At 43.6% G+C, this 23,414-nt stretch overlaps 1 protein-coding gene across 10 annotated transcripts in view; it reads right to left on the bottom strand.

Moving 5' to 3' along the window:
- TMEM241 (transmembrane protein 241) overlaps window positions 1-23,414 on the bottom strand; it is a 159,523-nt gene extending 136,109 nt beyond the window's left edge. For 9 of the 10 annotated variants that reach the window (XR_010582896.2, XR_012427251.1, XM_015440107.4 and 6 more), the window contains exons 1-3: window positions 23,240-23,414; window positions 15,818-15,864; window positions 7,748-7,825 (exon numbers count right to left, since the gene is read on the bottom strand). Coding sequence is in view for 7 of the 10 variants with exons in the window: in XM_015440107.4 (XP_015295593.1) it covers window positions 7,748-7,825; window positions 15,818-15,864; window positions 23,240-23,311 (197 nt within the window). In the remaining 3 variants the exon portion in view is untranslated. The remainder of the gene's footprint in view (window positions 1-7,747; window positions 7,826-15,817; window positions 15,865-23,239) is intronic. The other variant, XM_074022731.1, reaches the window with a different exon arrangement.

The following is a 23,414-nucleotide window of genomic DNA, read 5'->3' as shown; positions in this document are numbered from 1 at the left end:
GTCCAAGATTCTCAACACGTAATCTAGTTCATGCTGAAATGGAAATCTTCAGTAAGGTTCTGACAATCCCTAAAGCCCAATAAGAGCTTCAAAGAAACCAGTCTACAGCTCCCAACACCACAATGTTTGAAAGGCCACTGCTCTGCTCTTCTTCCCCACCAGGCAGTCAGGCTTTGACCCTGCTGCAGTGTTAGGGGCTGTTACCCTGTACCCTCCACTGTCTGGGCAGTTGCCTCCTCCAGCACCACCTTATCTACCTCACCCCTTCCTGGGAGGACCAAGGCTAGATGTGTCACTGAGTGAGCCTCAGGAGATGGACTACAGGAAAAGCACAGAACAGAGGCAATGTTAGTATAAAAAAATAGAGTTGGCTGGGTGTGGTGACTCACACCTGTAATCCCAGTACTTTGGGAGGCCAAGGCAGGTGGGTAGATCACCTGAGGTCAGAGAGTTTGAGACCAGCCTGGCCAACATGGTGAAACCCCGCCTCCACAAAAAATACAAAAAAAAAAAAAAAAAAAAAGCCAAGCACGGTGATGTGGGCCTGTAGCCCCAGCTACTTGGGAGACTGAGGCAGGAGAATTGCTTGAACCTGGGAGGCGGAGGATGCAGTGAGCCAAGATCATCCCACTGCACTTCAGCCTGGGCGACAGAGGGAGGCTCCTCCACAAAAAAAAAAAAAAAAAAAAAAAAAAAAAAAGGTCCAGGCGCGGTGGCTTATGCTCGTAATCCCAGCACTTTGGGAGGCCGAGGCGGGTGGATCACAAGGTCAGGAGTTCAAGAGCAGCCTGGCCAAGATGGTGAAACTCCGTCTCTACTGAAAATACAAAAATTAGCCAGGCACAGTGGCAGGAGCCGGTAATCCCAGCTACCCGGGAGGCTGAGGCAGGGGAATCGCTTGAACCTGGGGGCAGAGGTTGCAGTGAGCCAAGATCAAGCCACTGTACTTGAGCCTGGGCAACAGCGTGAGAAAGAAAAGCGAAGCAAAGCAAAGCAAAGAAGGAAGGGGAAGGAAAGAAGGAAGGGAGGGAGCGAGGGAGGGAGGGAGAGAAAAGAAAAGAAAAGAAAAAAGGAAAGGAAAGGAAAGGAAAGGAAAGGAAAGGAAAGGAAGAAAGAAAGAAATAGAGTTGGGGTGCGGCGCGGTGGCTCACGCCTGTAATCCCAGCACTTTGGGAGGCTTAGGTGGGTGGATCACCTGAGGTCAGGAGTTCAAGACCAGCCTGACCAACATAGCGAAACCCTGTCTCTTCTAAAAGTACAAAAATAAGCCAGGTGTGGTGGTGCCCATCTGTAATCCCAGCTTCCTGGGGGGCTGAGGCAAGAGAGTCACTTGAACCCAGGAGGCTCGTGAGCCAAGATCACGCCACTTCACTCCAGGTTGGGTGAGAGAGCAAGACTCTGTCTCAAAAAAAAAAAAAAAAGTACAGCCAGACACAATGGCACACACCATAAAGTAGTAGTCCCAGCTACTTTAGAAACAGATGGGGAGGATTACCTGAGCCCAGGAGTTTGAGGCCATCATGGACAACATAGCAAGATCCCATCTCTAAAATAAATAAATAAATAAAATGTATGGCCAGGCATGGTGCCTCATGCCTGTAATCCCAGCACTTTGAGAGGTCATCAGGAGGACTGCTTGAGGCCAGGAGTTTGAGACCTACCTGGGTAACATAGTGAGATGCCATCTCTACAAAAATTTTAAAAATTAGCTAAGCATGATGGCTCACACCTATAGTTTCAGCTACTCAGGAGGCTGAGGAGGAGGATCTCTTAAGCCTAGGAATTGGAGGCTACAGTGAGCCATGACTATACCACTGTACTCAAGCCTGGGCAACAGAGCAAGACTCTGTGTCTAAATAAATAAATTTTTTAAAATAAATACAATGTAGACCCTAAATGATTGGTTAACTGTTTATTTCTTTATAAACAGTGCTAAGTTAATTTGGAGTTTTTATAAAAGATACTTGTTATGGTTCTCCAGCAAAGACTCTTGATGAAAAATTAAGGGATGTGGGCTTCTGTTTCATCTCAGAAATTTCTGGTCACAAAGGTATTGAAGCATGAAATTTTTAACTTAGAATTTCTCATCTTTGAAAGCTTGAGAGTTCAAACTTTGCTCTCTTACTTATATCAGATAAAAAGTGGCAAGCAGGTTAACCTGTAGCCTGGCAATACAGGAATTATAGGACTGTGTCTGAAGTTGCCAATGAAATTACACCTGAACCTGCCTTCTGCAATGGTTCCACAATCAAAAAATGAATGCCTTGGTCTCATGGTGCTAACAGATGTCCAGTCAGATAAAACGGGTCACAACGTTCTTTCAGAACCACTTTTTGCAAATACAGGAAGCCTTTAGCAAAGGACTTCAGCATCTGCTGGAAAAATTGCTGCAATGTTCTGCAATGGCTTGGCAACCAGTAACTGCCATGTATTGACAAGTTTACGGCTGTACAACAGTGTTATCTGTCCCAAGACAGTCGGTTCCAAGAGCCTCATCCAAGACTAGGTGGCAACAACCAGTCACCAGGCAAACACCCAGGCAAGAGAATGACCCCATAAGGTTGCTATGCAGGCACAGGAGATACGGCCTCTTTGCAATATAAGAAATGTGTTGGTTGGGCACGGTGGCTCATGCCTATAATCCCAGCACTTTGGGAGGCCGAGGCAGGCGGATCACCCGAAGTCAGGAGTTCGAGACCAGCCTGACCAACATGGTGAAACCACATCTCTACTAAAAATACAAAAAAATTTAACTGGGCATGGTGGTAGGCGCCTGTAATCCCAACTACTCAGGAGGCTGAGGCAGGAGAATTACTTAAACCGAGGAGGCAGAGGTTGAAGTGAGCCGAGATCGTGCCATTGCCCTCCAGCTTGGGTGATAAGAGCAAAACTCCATCTCAAGAAAAAGAAAAAAAAAAGAAAAAAGAAATGTGTTGCCAGGTTCTGAAGTTCATTTGACATATGAGAGGGAATGGGGGCCTCTTTGAGCTCCAGGTTAGAAGGGCAATCTAAATGAGTTCTCCATGGCCTGTGCTGTCCAGTCCTAACTTAGGACCCACTCTCCAGCCCCACCATTACAATCCCCACCCCACAGTAGCCGCTGGGACTCCAAACTGTCTTCCTGATATTTCCATTTTTAGAAGAGCCAAATCTCTGTCATCTCTGCATTCACAGTTACTCAGTAAAACTGGGCTTCACTTCCCTAATGACATAATCAGAAAACCAAGCCCAGGAGGAAACAGCAGCCACAGCAAATACAAACCCAGCCCAGCACACACAAAAGAACGTGGGTGCTGGATCTTTCTGCTGAACATCTGGTAGCGCTCCTTCGCCAAGGGCCATGGCAACTGGAAATCCTGAGCTGTACCAGCAGTTACAAGATCCACCAAAAACCCAGATATGGGGATCTTTGACAAAAAGTTTAATGGAGCTATGGGTGGCTGTGAATACACCTACCTATAGGAGACAGAGGTGAAAAGACTTCTATGGAGTTTAGCTAGGAGCTGAAAAGAAGATGTGATCACGGATATTCCGAGATAGGTAGAACCCAGCAGCACACTGCCAAGTCTAAGGGGTAAGTGTCTAGTGGGTTTCAAACTTCTACAGTCAAAGGACCACTTCTTCCAGGGAAGCAATCTTGAGAATCTTTGGCCAGTTCTGCTAGTCATTACCAGCCCTTCAAAACACCAATTAGAAGGCTGGGCACAGTGGCTCATGCCTGTAATCCCAGCACTTTGGGAGGCTGAAGGGGGAGGATTGCTTAAGGTCAGGAGTTAGAGATCAGCCTGGGCAATATTGCAAACCCCCATCTCTACAGAAAATTAAACAATTGGCTGGGCGTGGTAGTGCGCACCTGTACTCCCAGTCACTTGGGAAACTGAGGTGGGAGGATAGCTTGAGCCCAGAAGTAGTTCAAGGCTGCAGTGAACTAAGATTGAGCCACGGCACTCCAGCCTGGGCGACAGAGAAAGACCTTACCTCAAAAAACAAAATAATAAAAGTATGGAGAATTCTATCAACAGATAAATACATAAACAAAATGTGATGAATACATATGGACATTGTTCAGCCTTCACAAGGAATGAAATTCTGATTCCTGCTACAACATGCATGAAACTTGAAAACATTAATGCTAAGTAAAGAAAGTCAGACACCAAAGAACAAATATTGTACAACTCTGGGTACTCAAGGTACCCAGAATAGGCAAATTCATAGACAAAGAAAGTAGAACAGGAGCAATTGGGAGGGGAGAATGGGAAGATACCATTTAATGGATACAGAGTTTATGTTTGGAATGACGAAAAAGTTCTAGACAAAAATAGCTATGATTGTACAATATTGTGACTATAACCAATGCCAATGAATTGTGCACTTAAAATGGTTAAAATGGGAAATCTTATGTTATACATATTTTATTAATAACACAATAAACAAAAATTTTTTTCATGTGAAAAATGGCATTGCTTTTAAGAAAATATGAGTAAGTTAATTTTTAAAGACGGCTATTAATAAGTAAATAATTTATATCAGAAATTATGTGATAATTAGAATCAGCAAGGAAGACTCATGTTGATCTGCACCAGTGGTCCTCAGGTCATAATGTGATCGCCAATTCCCTCATCCCGGCCCAAGCTCCTGCTTCTTCGAAGGAATATGTTTATCCATTTGGAGCTAGGGTCCTTCAGTATTTAAATATCACAACTATCGCAGGCCTTGTGAATTCTGTATCCCTATTTGTTTAAATGAAACCCAATTCTTACTGAACTATCCACCATAACAGTGGAGTATTTAGTAAGACTTGTGCTTAATATAACATATAGAATCCCAAAAGTATCTTTATTTCATCCAATTAAGGATACTATACCATGAAAATGCAAAATTGTGACTTAATGAACTTCTCCTTTGGATTAGCTAAGCACATTGTGTGGAATATTCCTTCTGGATATGGATTATGATATAATATGGTCACATACATTAATGTACACCTATGTTCCCATCCTTTTATGAAGGATCTCTCCTTCATAAAACTTCTTAATACCAGTTTTTTGTTCTCTGGTTTTAAATTTTCAGGAGAAGCCAAAATTAGTATTCTTCTTTCTTTTTTTTTTCTTTTGAGACAGGGTCTCACTCTGTCACCGAGGCTGGAGTGCAGTGGCATGATCTCAGCTCACTGCAACCTCTGCCTCCCTGGCTCAAGCGATTCTCCTGCCTCAGCCTCCCAAGTAGCCACGCTGGGCTCATTTTTATATTTTTAGTAGAGAGGGGATTTCACTATGTTGGCCAGGCTGGTCACCTCAAGTGATCTTCCTGCCTCAGCCTCCCTAAGTGCTGGGATTACAGGCATGAGCCACCACATCTGGTCGAAAAGCTAAAATTATTAATATTACCCTGAACATGTTCTCAAATCTTCTCCAGAGTGCCAAACAAAGGAGTGACTTAACAATTAAGCAGTCAATCTGATTAATGGAGAAGCTGGGCAGAGTCATCACAAGGTGAATAACTTGGCCTGCTCATTCAGCTGGGATGTTTACTTTATTCATATTAACCTTAACTTCGTTTTCTTTTCACTTTGCGCATCATTTCAGGATAGGAAGGATGTTCTCAAAGAATCAGGAGGATATCTAGGTGAGGCAGGAGTAGATAACCAATTCGGATTACAGTTTTGGCTAGATAATGTCATCGTCTTTAAAATTTTTTTTTTTTTTTTTGAGACGGAGTTTTGCTCTGTCTCCCAGGCTGGAGTGCAGTGGTGCAATCACTGCCTCCTGGGTTCCAGTGATTCTCCTGCCACAGCCTTTCAAGTAGCTGGAATTACAGGCATGCGCCACCACACCTGGCTAATTGCGTATTTTTATTACAGATGGGGTTTCACCATGTTGGTCAGGCTGGTCTCGAACTCCTGACCTCAAGTGATACACCTGCCTCGGCCTCCCAAACTGCTGGGATAACAGGTGTGAGCCACCACACTCGGCCTAAATTTCTTTTAAACATATTTAAAAGGCTGTTTTAATAGAATCATAACAACTAACGTATTGTGTGATCTGGATTGGACCCCGGACTAGAATTTTGGAGTGGAGGGCTATAAAGGATACCATTGAGATAACTGGCAAAATATGGTCTTTAAATGGGATAATAGTATTGTATCTATGTTAATATCTCCCCGATTTTGATAATTTTATTGCACTCTTGTAAGAGAATGTCCTTGCTCTTAGGAAAAATACCCTAAAGAATTCAGAAGTAAAGAAGAGACATTTCCTGTCAAATCTACAACTTACTTTCAAAAAGTCCAGGAAAAAAAAGTTTATATATTTATATACATATGTATGCATATACATATACATATATGCACAGTACATCAAGAGAAAATGATAAGAAAAGCATGAGAAAATAAGGAAATCGCCGAGCACGGTGGCTCACGCCTGTAATCCCAGCACTTTGGGAGGCTGAGGTGGGTGGATTACCTGAGGTTGGGAGTTTTGAGACCAGCCTGACCAACATGGAGAAATCTCATCTCTACTAAAAATACAAAATTAGCCAGGCATGGTGACTGGTGCCTGTAATCCCGGCTACTCGGGAGGCTGAGGCAGGACAATCGCTTGAACCCAGGAGGCAGAGGTTGCGGTGAGTTGAGATTGTGTCATTGCACTCTAGCCTGGGCAACAAGAGCAAAACTCCATCTCAAAATAATAAGCATCATCATAAGGAAATGTGAGTAATGGGTAGGGGAGTTCATTGTATCATTCTAACTTTTCTATAGGTAAGAATTTTTTTTGAGGCACGGTCTCCTGCTGTGGCTCAGGCTGGAGTGCTGTGGTGTAATCATGGCAAACTACAGCCTTGACCTCCCAGGCTCAGGTGATCCTCCCTCTTCAGTCTCCTGAGTAGCAGGGAACACAGGCACGCACCACACCTGGTTAATATTTTTCTTATTATTTTTGTAGAGGTGGGGTCTCCCTATGTTGTCCAGGCTGGTCTCAAACTCTTGGGCTCAAGTGATCTTCCTGCCTTGGTTTCCCAAAGTGCTGGGATTACAGGCATGAGCCACCATGCTCAGCCAGAAATAATTTAAAATAAGAAATTTACTAAAAAAACTTGTTAAGCTAATATAATTTCATTCATCATATCCTATGATCTAAAACAAAGCAAAATTAATTTGACATTATAAAATACATATCTCAATTAACTTTATCCCCACACTACATCAATGTATCAGTTAATACTATATTAGTGGCATTACTACCCAGGAAAATACTATTTGAATTTTATCTGAAAATAAATCACTAAACTTCACAGTGAGAAGGGAACTAAGAGAGCAAACAACTCAAACAAACCTCTGTGTTGGCCAGGCATAGTGGCTCACACCTGTAATCCTAGCATTTTGGGAGGTCAAGGCAGGTGGATCACTTGAAGTCAGGAGTTCAAGACCAGCCTGGTCAACATGGTGAAACCCCGTCTCTACTAAAAACACAAAAATTAGCCGGGCATGGTGGTATGTGCCTGTAATCCCAGCTACTCGGGGGGCTGGGGCATGAGAATTGCTTGAACCTGGGGGGCGGAGGTTGCAGTAAGCCAAGATCATGCCACTGCACCCCAGCCTGGGAGACGGAGCGAGACTCTGTCTCAAAAATAAATAAATAAGTAAATAAATAAACCTCTGTGTTTCCAGTGTAACATCATATGAAATTATACAACATCAAAAGGAAGCAGAGTGTGAATCATGCATGAGTCCAGCACAGAGAGGTTATACCTTGAACTGCTGTTGATCTCTACCCAGCCCAGTTTCCAGGACACATGAAGCAAAAGTCCACCAATGAGTGTCTGCCACCTGGAAAGGACAAGAGGCAATGTGAATTTCATAGAGTGCTACAGTCTCCAACACCATCCAGCCCCAGCAGATCTGCTGACTGACACAAAGAGACACGTGCAACTCTGTTTACTCCTCTTTTCTCCCACTCTCTCCCAATTATCCCATTTCTCAGACTTTCCTTCTCAATCTCTACTATTCCCTTGAGTCCAGCTGTCCAGCAAGTACTGACATTGACATTCTTCTCCTCTTGTTTTCTTTTTTTTTTTTTTTTTGAGATGGAGTTTCGCTCCGTCGCTCAGGCTGGAGTGCAATGGTGCAAACTTGGCTCACTGCAACCCCCGCCTCCCAGGTTCAAGCAATTATCCTGCCTCTGCCTCCTAAGCAGTTGGGGCTATAGGCGCGTGCCACCACGCCTGGCTAATTTTTTGTATTTTTAGTAGAGACAGAGTTTTACCCTGTTAGCCAGAGTGGTCTCAATCTCCTGACCTCAAGATCCACCTGCCTTGGCCTCCCAAAGTGCTGGCATTACAGGTGTGAGCCACCGCGCCTGGCCTCTTCTCCTCCTATTCTAGACTTTTCCTGAACGGCCTCGCTCATAGTCACTGCTTCTCCCACTGCCTCTACTTTGATGATTCCCCAATCCCCATTCTCCCCTGGATACTGCCACAATGATCTCCCACAAGCTCTCAATGATTATTATTATTGTTATTATTCATAGATTTGGGGGTATATGTGCAGGTTTGTTACACGGATATAGTGAGCAATGGTGAGGTTTGGGTTTCCAGTGTCCATCAACTGAACAGTATACATTGTGCCCAATAGATACCGTTTCAACCCTCAGCCCCCTCCCATCCTCCCTGCCAAGCTCCCAGTGATAACATGCCTAAATCATCACCCTGAACCTCTCCCTCAAATCATCCTCCCTATTCCTAATCAGCCAAACCAGAAACCTAGGCAGCATTCCACCTCACCTCTTCGGCCTTCACCTCCCTCGTCTAAGTACAATATACTATTGATTTTATTTATCCCCATAACAGCATTCAAATCTGAAGTCTTCCCTCCCTACCAACCCTCCTGCTTCTGTCTCAATTCAGGCTCTCATCATCTCATGCCTGGCTCACAGCATTAGTCCCTTAACTGGTCCCCCTCTTCCAAGGTTGCCCCCCATCCATTCTTTACTTTGCAGCCAAAGGGTTTGCCCTAAAATGCGAATTTAATTGTGCTACTTGCTTGTTTTAAAAACAGATGATTCTTCTTGGTGCCACAGGCAGCAACCCTCAGCCTCTTTTCTGCCTACAGCACACTCCTAGGTCATGAAGCTCACCTGAGACACACAGCCCCCAGCATGCACAGTGCAGGGGCAGCACAGGTCACAAACACCCCTCCCCCTCCCAATGCAGAAAGCACATCAGAATGCCAAATGAGTGAGAGGGACAGTTGCTTGCTCTAATTGCTTTTTTATTTTACTTGAGTCATTCATAAATTTCAAAACCCTGTTTTTCAAGATAAATGACTTGAGACAGCTCACCTCGGAAGTGACTATGACCACCACACACCCATGTGTTGCCACATCACGGTGGAGAACTCTGGCCTAAAGGACAAAGTAACTTGGGTGTGACACAGAAAGTCCTTTGGGACTTGCACCCGCCCCTCTCCAGGGTTAGCTCCTGTCTGTCTGCTGTGCGCAGCCACATTCCAGCCACACCCGATGGCCCGCAGCCTTGGGAACATGCCAGGTCATGTCATACTTCTAGGAGTCCGGGTGTGCCATCCTCTTGCCCCATAATGTTCTTCCCATCTCTTTGTCTGTGGTGAACACCTGCTCGGCCTATAACACCCAGTTTGCATATATCCTGTGTGAAGTTTCACTGACCCAGCCAAACAGAACACACTAAATGTGGGTCCTGCCTTCAAACAGTTTGGTCTAGCACAGGGATTCTCAACCAGGCAATCTTCCCCTCCAGGGCACATGTAGCAGTGTCTAGACAAATGTTTGGTTGTCACAGCTGGGGAGAGGAGCAGAAGGTATGCCACTGGAATCTAGCCAGTAGAAGCCAGGGATGCTGCTAAACATCCTACAACGTGCAGGGCTGTCCCCACTGCAAAGAATTATCCAACTCAAAATGTCAGTGCTGGAATGTCATTCCAAGGTTGAGAAACTCCAATCTAGTGAAAGTAAGGTAATTAATCAATAATTACAACAAAGCGCGTGAAGCCCTAAAAGGAAGTGTACCAGGTACTATAAGCCACTCTGTTGAGGGAAGCTAACCTAGTCTAGTGAGTGGGTAAGACTTCCAAGAGAGAATAACTTTGTGCAAAAACCCAAAGCACGTTCAAAGCAGAAGATCCAGAAGGGACAAAGGCTCAGAAGTGAGAGAGACAATAGCTTCATTCAAAGCTTCTTGGAGAAGTTCAATTAGTCTGGACCCCAGCACTGGAGCATTGGAGAGAGGGCAGCAAGAGCTGACCCTGGAGAGAAGGGGCTGATCCTAAAGGACCACGTCAATCATAAGGAGCTGGGACTTCAAACTGGGGACTCACTGAAGGCTTCCAGGCATGGGAGTGACCCTGTCCCATTTACATTTGGGGAAGCTCCCTCTTTTTACAAGGGAGGGAATGTTTCTGAGAAGCAAGACTAGGGGCAAAGAAGTAAGTTAGGAGTTTTTATAGTAATTGAAGAGAAGACAGTGGCTTGGAAAGGGGCAAGATGGATGAAGAAAGTGGACAGATTCTGAAGATGTCTAGGAGGCCCTGGTGGTTAACCGGATGTTGAGGATGAAGGAGACAAAGGAAACAAGAATCACTCCCAGGTTCTGAATTGTGTAGTTAAATGGAGGGTAACCATTCACTGCAGGTGAATTTAAGGAACAGATGGAATTTAAAAAGCAAGCTCCATGAGGGCAGGGATCTGTTTTCTTCACTGATGTACCCCAGGCATCTGCAGAATACGTTGCTCTGCCCTACCAGACACCAGGCATTGTTCTAGGCACTGGGAATACGCCAGTGACAAAATGGATAAATCAAAATTCCTGCCTTTGTAGATCTTACATTCTATGGGGGAGGTACATTCAGTCTGTCTCATCCAAGGACAAGGAGGAGAATGGCAATCCAAGCATAGAGATCACCGTTTCCTACGCATCTTCCCTCAGTCCCTCTACCTTTACAGATGTGGAAAGACAATCAGAACCAAAACAAGCTTGCTTCTCTGTAAGAAAGAAACCGGTATCCCAGCTTTATTGACTAAAATACCCATAATCACAGAAGATACTTTAAAACTTTTGCTATGAGGCCAGGCACAGTGGCTCACGCCTGTAATCCCGGGAGGATCGCTTGAGGCCAGGAGTTCAAAGCTGCAGAGAGCTATGATCATGCCACCGTACTCCAGCCTGCGTGACAGAGAGGGAGCCTGCCTCTAGAAAAACAAACAAACGTGTTTGCTATGAAATATTAGGGAGGAGCTTGATAAAGTAGTTTAAAGTTCACCTGAAATAACATAGTGGTGATAATATAACGAACATCTTTTTAAAAGAAGAAGAGTGAGGGACGGCTCGCTCTACTACATATTTAAATGGTTTAACAATGAAAACAATTCAGCACTAGTCCCTTAACATCAAACTTGACGAATACATACCCAAAAAGAGACCTTAGAAAAATGACTTTTTGGCCGGGCGCAGTGGCTCAAGCCTGTAATCCCAGCACTTTGGGAGGCCGAGACGGGCGGATCATGAGGTCAGGAGATCGAGACCATCCTGGCTAACCCGGTGAAACCCCGTCTCTACTAAAAAACACAAAAAACTAGCTGGGTGTGGTGGCAGGCACCTGTAGTCCCAGCTACTTGGGAGGCTGAGGCAGGAGAATGGCGTGAACCCGGGAAGGCGGAGCTTGCAGTGAGCTGAGATCCAGCCACTGCACCCTAGCCTGGGCGACAGAGCGAGACTCCCTCTCAAAAAAAAAAAAAAAAAGAAAGAAAGAAAGAAAAAGAAAAATGACTTAAAAAAAAAAATCTTTTATTTTTGGGACAGTCTCACATTGTTGCCCAGATTGGAGTGCAGTGGCATGATCTCAGCTCATTGCAACCTCTGCTTCCCGGGTTCAAGCAATTTGTGTGCCTCTGCCTCCCAAGTAGCAGGGACTACAGATGCTCACCATCACACCTGGCTAATTTTTGTATTTTTAGTAGAGGCAGGGTTTCGTCATGTTGGCCAAGCTGGTCTCAAACTCCCAGCCTCAAGAGATCCTCCCACTTTGGCCTCCCAAAGTGCTGAGGTTACAGGTGTGAGCCACTGTGCCCAGACAAAAAATGACTTTATACAGATGCTCTTCAACTTACAATGGGGTTATATCCCAACAAACTGATCATACGTTAAAAATGTCATAACTGAAAGAGCATTGAATACACATAACCTACCGAACACCAGAGCTTGGCCTCGCCTACCATAAACATGTTCAGAACATTTATATTAGCGTGGCTGGCTGAGAGCTGCAGCTCACCACTTGCTACTACTGCCCAGTACCAGGGGAGAGTATTGTATGGCATATCGCTAGCCTGGGAAACAGCAAAACTAAAAGCTTAAGTATGGTTTCTACTGAAAGCATATTGCTTTCACACCATCGTACAGTCAAACAATTGTAAGTCCAACCGTCGTTAAGTTGGGACAGTCTGTATATGATATTAAAAAACATATACAGATTATTATGCCTTTGGACATAAGGCCAAAGGAAGGATTACACAATAAATGAGGCTAGCATAAATTAGTTAACTACTGGGGAAGGGACAATTTCCTTACATTGCACCATACGCTAAATTAAACTGACAACAATTAGAGCTTGAATAAAGCTTTAAGGAAATATAGGTGAATATCTAAATGATGATTATGCCTTTGGGAATAAGGCAAAAGGAAGGACTATAGAATAAATGAGGCCAGTATAAATTAGTTAACTACTGGGGAAGGGACAATTGCTTCACATTGCACCATACACTAAATTAAACTGACAATGATGAATAAAGTTTTAATGAAATATAGTTGAATATCTAAATGGTTTTATGATGGAGAAGAAAAGAACAAAAGCAATAGAAGCAATCATGAAAGAAACAGTCAATATATCTGACCACATAAAAAATATTTAAATAATCGAAATAATTATAAACAAATTGAAAGGCAAAGAACAAATTGCAAAAATTATTTCCAAAAACATAATGGACAACAGATTGAGCTCGTTAAAATATAAAGAATTTATTAAATTAATAAGAAAAACACTAAAACCTCGATGAAAATAAGTGGATAAAAGGCACAACTAGACAAAAAGAGATACAAGTGGATAATATGCATAAGAAAATTGTACAACTTGATGAATAACCTAAAAAATTATACGACAAAACAATACACCTTTTGCTCATGAAATCAGCAAAGAGAATCACAGTTTGAGCACAATATTATCGAAACGTTCATATAGAGGCTGGGTGGCAATGTCAATTGGTCAAACATTTTTGGAAAAGAATATGTTACTATTCAAGGAGAATACTAAAGAAGTTCATGCACTTTAATCCAAATTAATTAATTTTTTTTTTTTAGAGACAGGATCTCACTTTGTCACCCAAACTGGAGTACAGCAGCAAGATCACAGCCCACCGCAACCTCTAACTCTTGGCGTCCAACAATCCTCCTGTCTCAACCTCCTGAGTAGCTGAGACTACAGGTTCATGTCACCATGCCCAGCTAATTTTCTTTCTTTTTTTTTTTAAGATTCAAGGGGTGCATGTGCAGATTTGCTACACGGGTACATTGTGTGATGCTGGTTTGGGCCTCTGTTGATCCTGTCACCCAGTGAACACAGTAGTACCTAATAGGTAGTTTTTCAATCCTTACTTACGTTTCTCCCTAACTCTCACCTTGGGGAATCCCCAGTGTCTACTATTCCATCTTTATGTCCATGTGTACCCAATGTTCAGCCACCATTTACAAGTAAAAACTTGCAGTATTTGGTTTTCTCTTTCTATGTTAATTCACTTAGGATAATGACCTTCAGCTGCATCTACGTTGCTGCTAAGGACGTAATTGTGCTCTTTTTTACAGCTGTGTAGTATTCCACAGTATATATATACATACATATATACATATATACCAAATTTTCTTTATCCAATCCACTGTTGATGGGCACCTAGGTTGATTCCTTGTCTTTGCTGTTATGAATAGTGCTGTGATAAAATACATGTGAGTGTAGGTATATTTTTGGTAGAAGAATTTATTTTCCTTGAGTATATACCCAGTAATGGGATTGCTGAGTCAAATTGTAATTCTATTTTTCATTCTTTTAGAAGTCTCCAAACTGCTTTCCATAGGGGTTAAGCTAATTCACAATCCTACCAACAGTGTATAAACATTTCCTTTTCTCCAAAACTTTCCCAACATGTTATTTTTTGCCTTTTTTTTTTTTTAGACAGATTTTCTCTCTTGTTGCCCAGGCTGGAGTACAATGGTGCGATCTTGGCTCACTCCAACCTCCCGCTTATTCCAACCTCCGCCTCCCAGGTTCAAGCCATTCTCCCACCTCAGCCTCCCAAATAGCTGGGATTACAGGCATGTGCCATTATGCCTGGCTAATTCTTTTGTATTTTTAGTAGAGATGGGGTTTCACCATGCTGGTCTTGAATTCCTGAACTCAGGTAATCCACCCACCTTGGCCTCCCAAAGTGCTGGGATTACAGGCATGAGCCACCACACCGGCCATTTTTTGACTTTTTAATAACAGCCATTCTGACTGGTATGAGGTGGTATCTCATTGTGGTTTTGAATTGCATTTCTCTGATGATTTGTGATGTTAAGCATTTTTTCATATGTTGGCCACTTGCACATCTTGTTTTGAGAAGTGTCTATTCGTGGACCTTGCCTACTTTTAAAGGAATTATTTAGTTTTTTTCTTGTTGATTTATTTACGTTCCTTATAGATTGTGGATATTAGTCCTCTGTTGGATACATAGTTTGCAAATATTTTCTCCCATTCTGTAGGCTATCTCTTTACTCTGTTAATAGTTTCTTTTGCTGTTCAGAAAGTCTTTAGTTTAATAAGGTACCAATTGTCAATTTTTGCATTTGTTGCATTTGCTTTTGAGGACTTACCATAAATTATTTGTCTAAGACAATGTCCAGAAAAGTATTTCCTAGGTTTTCTTCTAGGATTTTTAGAGTTTGATATCTTTTTTTTTTTTTTTTTGAGTTGGAGTCTTGCTCTGTCGCCCAGGCTGGAGTGCAGTGGCCGGATCTCAGCTCACTGCAAGCTCCGCCTCCTGGGTTTACGCCATTCTCCTGCCTCAGCCTCCCGAGTAGCTGGGACTACAGGCGCCCGCCACCTCGCCCGGCTAGTTTTTTGTATTTTTTTTTTTTTTTAGTAGAGACGGGGTTTCACCGGGTTAACCAGGATGATCTCGATCTCCTGACCTTGTGATCCGCCCGTCTCGGCCTCCCAAAGTGCTGGGATTACAGGCTTGAGCCACCGCACCCGGCCGAGTTTGATATCTTATATTTAAGTCTTTAATCCGTCCTGAGTTAATTTTTGTATATGGTGAGACATAGGGGTCCAGTTTCATTTTTCTGCATATGGTTAGCCAGTTTTCTTTTTCTTTTTTTTTTTTTTTTGTAGACAGCATCTTGCTATGTTTCCCAGACTGGTCTTGAACTCCCAGCCTCATACAATACTCTTGCCCCAGCCTCCCAAAGTGCTGGGATTATAGTAATGAGACACCATGCCTAGCCTAACCCAAATTTCTTATGTAGGAATCAATCCCAAAGAAATAGTTGGAAATCTGGCAGACTTGAACACAAAAATGTCTAGTAACATTGTTTTCATACCCCCAAAATGGAACATAAATGTCTGTTAATAAGGTGGCTAAATATCTTACAATATGTCTATTTGCCAAAAAAAAAAAATCTATGCAGTTATTAAAACTATTTCCAAGAATGATGTTGGTTGGACATTTCCTAAAAATGTATATAAAGAGCAAAGAATACTCACCCTTGGAATAATGTAGGGTAGGTAAATTTCAAGACAGACAGCACATACTGAAAAACAAACACCAAATTATTGGACATTTCAAATGATAGAAAATTGACAAACCATATAATCAAAGACATTTCTATTAAAGAAACATAACCGCATAACCACATAACTAGGTACATTCAAGTTTTAAAAAGGCCATTATTCTCATCAAAATCACAAACTGGGCAAACAAATGACCTCCTAAGTCATACTAAAGAAATTGAGCCGGCCGGGCACGGTGGCTCACGCCTGTAATCCCAGCACTTTGGGAGGCCGAGGCAGGCGGATCACAAGGTGAGGAGTTCGAGACCAGCCTGGCCAATATGGTGAAACCCCGTCTCTATTAAAAACACAAAAATTAGCCAGGCGTGGTGATGCACACATGTAGTCCCAGGTACTCAGAAGGCTGAGGCAGAAGAATCGCTTGAACCTAGGAGGCAGAGGTTGCAGTGAGCAGAAATCGTGCCACTGCACTCCAGCCTGGGCAACAAAGTGAGAGTCTATCTCAAAAAAAAAAAAAAAAGAAAAGAAAAAAAGAGATTGAGCCGCTTTTTCCCAGCGCTGCCAGAAGCCTGGCTGTCCTTTAATTGGTGAAATGGAGCTGGCATCATGAGCAAACAAGGAAGCACAGCAGCTGGGTCTGATGTTACAGATGCTGGAACACTCAGCACCTTCCCAGATGCCAGAAATGTCACATTGTAACTGTAGCAGCCCCAGAATAATTCAGACAAGTCCCCGGACACAGTCTGTTTTTTCAGGGTATCCACTTTATCTATGGTCCAGTTTTTTTTTTTTTTTTTTTTTTTTTTTTGAGACGGAGTCTCACGCTGTTGCCCAGGCTGGAGTGCAGTGGCGCCATCTCGGCTCACTGCAAGCTCCGCCTCCCGGGTTCCCGCCATTCTCCTGCCTCAGCCTCCTGAGTAGCTGGGACTACAGGCGCCCGCCACCGCGCCCGGCTAATTTTTTGTATTTTTAGTAGAGACGGGGTTTCACTGTGGTCTCGATCTCCTGACCTTGTGATCCGCCCGCCTCGGCCTCCCAAAGTGCTGGGATTACAGGCTTGAGCCGCCGCGCCCGGCCTATGGTCCAGTTTACCTAAAAATCCAATCCTTTGTTTCTCTTCAAGTAAAACCACATCCTAGTCTTTCTTTCCTTTGTTGTCCTTCAATTTTTGGGGTTTTGTATGTCTTTTGTATTAAATGATTTTTTTTCCAAACTAATTCTGCATCTTAGGATTTTGTATGTTGTTTGCATTAAATGATTTTTTCAAACTAATTCTGCATAGGAGTCATAGTTTTTGCTGTGTTTTAGCATGTTACGGACTTTTTTTAAACCAACTCAAGGTCATTTTCTATTTCTCTTATGTATATTTATGTATAATAATTGAATTTAGAGCACTTTATGAGTGAAGGAATTGTGTTTCATCCTTCTGGGTATCTTTTCCATTTTTTTCCTATTATTGACCACCAATAATTTATTTTTTTAGTCTAAAACCTTCAAATGGCTTTAAGCAAGGACTCTACTGATCCTTCACATGCTCTAAAAAAATGGAGTGGACTGGTGTTGGGCAAGTTTATATATCTTCTTTTTTCCCAGGAATTAGTCCACACAGAATTCCCCTTGTTTGAGCTCCTAAATGCCACAATTATGGCTAACTGCCTATGCGTTGTTCTACACTTCCTCTTCTTCCTTGAAATCTATTTACTACATAATTCAATATGTTCCTCCCTACTTTTCTGATATTTTTATTCTCATATGGAGAAAAAGAAAGGATTAAGTGAGCATCTGAGTCATGGCCTGAAATACCCTTAACAAACTTCATTACGACAATAAATGTTTCGTTTATTGTGTGCTTAGCTTTGGCCTACATACTGGGCGAAATCAAAGATCCTGAAACTCTTGCCTCACCTTGCTAAAGAACAGAGAAAAAAGAAATCTATGACAAATGGAATCAAGGTCCTAATTGCTGTCCCCTTCTGGCAATTCCTCGCGTCACTGAGAAGTGTTGCTCAGACAAAATGCTATCGATTGAACAGCAAAGCCCTAGCAATGAGGTTCTTGAGGAAAGAGAAGGAGCAATTTGGGAGCCATTCACACCTGTAATCCCAGCATTTTGGGAGGCCAAGGCGGAAGGATCACTTGAGTCCAGGAGTTGAAGACCAGCCTGGGCAACAGGGTGAGACCCCATCTTGACAAAAAATACAAAAATTAGCCGGACATGGTTGTGCAAGCCTGTAGTCTCAGCTACTTGGGAGGCTGAGGTGAGAGGATCGCTTGAGCCTGGGAGGCAGAGGTTGCAGTGGGTGAAGATCATACCACTGCACTCCAGCCTTGGCAACAGAGCAAGACTCTGTCTCAAAAAAAAAAAAAAAAAAAAAAAAAATGGAGCCATTGAAAGGTATGTAAGTAAATTTCTTATGCTTATTATCCACTTGTAACTCTTTTTTTTTTTTGAGATGGAGTCTCGCCGTTGCCCAGGTTGGAATGTAATGATGCAATCTTGGCTCACTGCAACCTTTGCCTCCTGGTTCAAGTGGTGTTCTTGCCTCAGCCTCCCAAGTAGCCATGACTACAGGTGCGCACCACCACGTCTGGCTAATTTTTGGCTACTCTTGAACTCCTGACCTCAGATGATCCACCTGTCTTGGCCTCTCAAAGTGCTGGGATTACAGGCGTGAGCCACCGTGCCCGGTCTTGTATCTCTTTTTTCAGTGAATTGTCTACTTCTGCCATTTACCCATTTATTTTCACTGAGGTTTTAGTATTTATTAATTTAATACATTTTTTGTATTTTACAGATGCCAACCACTTGTCCAGATCAGAAATGAACTTTGCCTCTGAGCTGAAGGCTCAATTGCTATGAAGTGAAGAAGGACAGCTGGCTGCCTAGGGCCTGATTACAGCTGGAACCTCCCAAAGGACGGAGGAACATGTCATCAGCCTGGGCCAGCCCAGGCCACCAAGCCAGAGCTCAATGATGTGGTGCTTTCTCCTCCCTCCCTACCTAGGGCAGCTTCCTTTGACAGCACACTTGCTGCTTCAAATTTCTAACAAATATCGACCATTCTTTCAAACAATAGAAGGGGTCAGAATGAGCTATATAAGATTTTTTCAAAAGAATTTTCTTTCTACAAATAAATAGAGGAACGGCTGAAGGAGAAAATTACACTAAGAAATATGGAAATAAACTGAAATGGAAGCTTCAAAAAACTAGAAGAGAGCATCCTCTACTTTAGACCAAAAAAAAAAAAAATCTTCACTAATTCAAAAGAAAATTAATGTGGCAGAGAAATTACATGCTCTCTGCCACATTACAGTAGAATATGCTCATAGTAGAATATGCTCATGGTAGAATATGCTCATGCTAGAATATGCTTATAGGAGAACGAATATACGAATATGCTCATGGGGTGTCCACTGCAGATTTCTTCCCAGTTGGCCTCTACTTGGTCCAAGCCGACCCCCCCCCCGAGCCTTGGTTGCCAGAAGGGAACATCACCGTCCTGGTTGAGAAGATGAAACAATGGCCATAAAAGGCTCAAGCTTCTAAGAGATATAAAGTTCCTCACCAGGGTCCCATAATGTACAACCTCCCTGGCTCTCCCATCTCCTCTCCTCCACTCTCGAGCTCACCTCCTCCTCCCTCTGTGGACAATCTCCTTTGTCTCCGCTTCTTTCCTGCCACTAATTTGTCACTAGACAAATTAGAATAGTTAAATTGAAAAAGCCAGAGATTTCACAAATTCACAAATTCCTGAGTAGGTGCTACCAAAAAAAAAAAAAAAAAAAAAAAAAAATCTTCCTTTAGCTACTTGTCCCATGAGAAGAAAACAAATCTTTTAAAAGTTATAAATTACTGTCACAGTATAAACAAAAGCTGTTCTTGACCTACTCTTTCCACTAGTTCTGACACTTCCCAACATCCCCAAGCCAAAGCATTCCAAACCATCGTATTTACATTCTCAGGGCCCGTGGTCAGCTATGATTTCGATTATTCAGATTATATATTCTTGGGACCAAACAATTTGGTTTAATTTAATCTAACACCTAGATGCATTATGCACATGGAAGGTATTTTGTCTTTTTTATTAAATTTGTTGGCTGGGCATGGTGGCTCATACCTGTAAACCCAGCATTTGGGAGGCAAAGGCAAAGTGGGCAGATTGCTTGAGCCCAGGAGTTAAAAACTAGCCTGAGCAACATGGCAAAACTTCGTCTCTATAAAAAAAAAAAAAAAAAAAAAAATTAGCCAGGCATGGTGGCACGTGCCTATAGTCCCAGTTACTGAGGAGGCTGAGGTGTGTGGATCGCTTGAGCCTGGGAGGCAGAGGTTATAGTGAGCCATGACTGCACCACTGCACTCCATCCTGGGTGACAGAAGAAGACCCTGTCTCAAAAAACAGACAAAAATTTATAAAATGCCATGGGGCTCCAAAAAATTTTGTAAAAGTACCACAAATGAATATGTACATCCAGGCCAGACGTGGTGGCTCATGCCTGTAATCCCAGCACTTTGGGAGGCTGAAGTGGGCGGATCATCTGAGGTCAGGAGTTCGAGACCAGTCTGGCCAACATGACGAAACCCCATCTCTACTAAAAATATAAAAATTAGCCCAGCATGGTGGTGCACGCCTGTAGTCCCAGCTACTCGGGAGGCTAAGGCACTAGAATCACTTGAACTCGGCAGGTGGAGGTTGTGGTGAGCTGAGATTGCACCACTGCACTGCAGCCTGGATGACAGAGTGAGCTTTTGTCGAAAGAAAAGAAAAGAGAGACAGAGAGATAAAGGAAAGAAAGAAAGAAAGGAAAGAAAGGAAGAAACAAAGAAAATGTACATCCAGAGAGGGGCATAAATTTCTATGAACTAAATGCTATTTGTCTGCTTTTTTTTGCTTAAATAAAATGTTTTTTATCTAACCAATGCCATGGCTCATGGGCTTTCATGACAGATGTGTTAATCTACCCCTTCTAATGATTATATGGAAATAAAAGAAAGGTTATTTTGTTTTAAAGTAAAATTTTATCATCATATCCATCAGGTTCACTAGACAAATTAGAATAAATTGAAAAATCCAGAAATTTCACAAATTCCCAAATTCCTGAATTCCTGAGTAGGTGCTACCAAAAAAAAAAAAAAAAAAAAAAAAATCTTCCTTTAGTTTAGCTACTTGTCCCATGAGAAGAAAACAAATCTGTTAAAAGTTATTAATTACTGTCACAGTATAAACAAAAGATTGTCCTTTCTTTTCTTCCAGAGTGAGGACCACTTACCTTATAGTTTGCTACAATGGCAAGCACTAGGCCACCTACCTTACAAACATCATTTCTTTTGCTGAGATGAAGTCTCACTCTGTTGCCCAGGCTGCGGTGCAGTGGCCTGATCTCTGCCCACTGCAACCTCTGCCTCTCTGGCTCAAGTGATTCTCATGCCTCAGTCTCCCGAGTAGCTGAGAGTACAGGCGCCTGCCACCACGCCCGGCTAATTTTTGTGTTTTTAGTCAAAATGGGGTTTCACCATATTTACCAGGCTGGCCTCAAACTCCCGATCTCAGGTGATCCGCCCACCTCAGCCTCCCAAAGTGCTCGGATTATAGGCCTGAGCCACTGTGCCTGGCCAACATCATTTCCATTAACTCTCACAACAACACTTTCTTTCTTTTTTTTTTTTTGAGATGGAGTTTCGCTCTGTTGCCCAGGTTGGAGTGCAAAATCGGCTCACTACAACCTCCGCCTCCCAGGTGAAAGTGATTCTCCTGCCTCAGCCACCTGGGTAGCTGGAATTACAGGCGTCTGCCACCACGCTCAGCTAATTTTTGTATTTTTAGTAGAGACGGGGTTTCGCCATGTTGGCCAGGCTGGTTTCAAACTCCTGGCCTCAAACAATTCACCTGCCTCAGCCTCCCGAAGTGCTGGGATTGCAGGCGTGAGCCACTGCGCCCGGCCACAACACCACTTTCAAGAGCACGCTTTGTCCCATCTTCAAGTTAAGAAACTTAGGTTTAGAAAGAGTAAGGTTCCAAACGCCAAGTAAGTGGAGCCAGGAAGTAAAACCCATAACTGCCTCCCAGGAAGGCTGCATTTATGGACCTTCAAAGGCATATCGCCATAACTAAAAATCAACTGGAGGCCGGGCGCAGCAGCTCACACCTGTAATCTCAGCATTTTGGAAGGCTGAGGCGGGCGGATCACCTGAGGTCAGGAGTTCGAGACCAGCCTGGACAACACGGTGAAACCTCGTCTCTAATAAAAGTACAAAAATTAGCCCCGCGTGGTGGCGCACACTTGTAGCCCCAGCTACTCAGGAGGCTGAGGCAGGAGAATTGCTTGAACCCGGGAAGCGGAGGTTGCAGTGAGCCGAGATCGCATCGCTGCACTCCAGTCTGGGTGACAGAGCGAGACTCTATCTCAAAGAAATGAAAAATAAAATAAAATAAAATAAAAATCAACTGGAGAAGGAAAGGGGGTTGGGGAGTATCCTCTGAATATATAAAGACAGCCATTCACCCTAGGATAGGAGGTAGAAGGAAATGCTGTTTGTTGATGGTTCTTTTCCAGAGAGGAAGAGAGGGGAGAGGAAGAGCGGAGCAGGTGGGCAGCCCGCGGTAAGACCCCGCAGTGGGGCCAGGTGGTCCTGCACCGTGTATTCCCACTTTGGCTGGGGCCAGCCCAGAGCCCAGGCCAACAGGTAATGCACCAGCCATGCTCACTCGGTCCTACTGGGTCCAACCTTTCCCTGCGTGGTACCAAACCTAAAGCCAGCTTCCCCGTCCTTGCAAAACAAAACCCCAAGCCTGGCACCACGGCTTCTCTGCCTCCTCGCCAAAAGCTTTTCATGATTTCATGACATTAGTTTAAACCTAAAACTAAATGTACGTTTTATTTTAAAAAATAATTCCATGAAAATCTCCTGAAGTGCTTACAGTGGAGACGTACAAAAAATTGATTCGGGAATCAGCAGTGCGAGGGGGAGACGGTTTAATCTCTTCTATTTAAAGGCTTCTGGAACCTCACGGGGCTCTGGGACAGGGGCGTGTTTAGAAAAAAGGCAGGATGTGTCAGATTTCTTCTGACTCTTCCTCCCCGGGGGAGCAGGAGCCAATTGCTTGCTTGCTTTTAAAACTAGTCCACACAGCCCCACACCAAGTTCCCGGGAAGTGGCCAGCCCAAAAATCCTGTTTCCCTGGAGATGTGCCATGCTTTACAGTGCAGGAAACAAGGACAGTGCAAGCTGACAAATCCTATTTCGAAAAGAGCATCCCACACGCGGAGGAGGTTCGCTCTCCACCGCCACTAGGAAGAATGAGGTAAAAAGCAGGAAGAGGCTCCGTTTGTCACGGGAAGATTATCCGACTCAAACCTCCCACGTGCAAACTCTGCCTCCCGCGCCCGCCCCCTCACCTTGTTCGTAAGGTAAGAAGCCAGGTAGCAGGTACAAAAGGTGAGGCCGACCAGGGACCTCCTCACGCACATCTGTCGACTCGTCCCCTTCCCGGGGTCCAGCTGTGCCTACCCAAACCGCCTGGCCGCCGCCCGACCCCCGCAGCAGCAACAGCAACAGCAGCAGCCCCGAGAC

The sequence above is a fragment of the Macaca fascicularis genome, chromosome 18, assembly GCF_037993035.2.
Source record: "Macaca fascicularis isolate 582-1 chromosome 18, T2T-MFA8v1.1".
NCBI lineage: Eukaryota > Metazoa > Chordata > Mammalia > Primates > Cercopithecidae > Macaca > Macaca fascicularis.
This window is presented reverse-complemented; position numbering and strand designations above follow the sequence as displayed.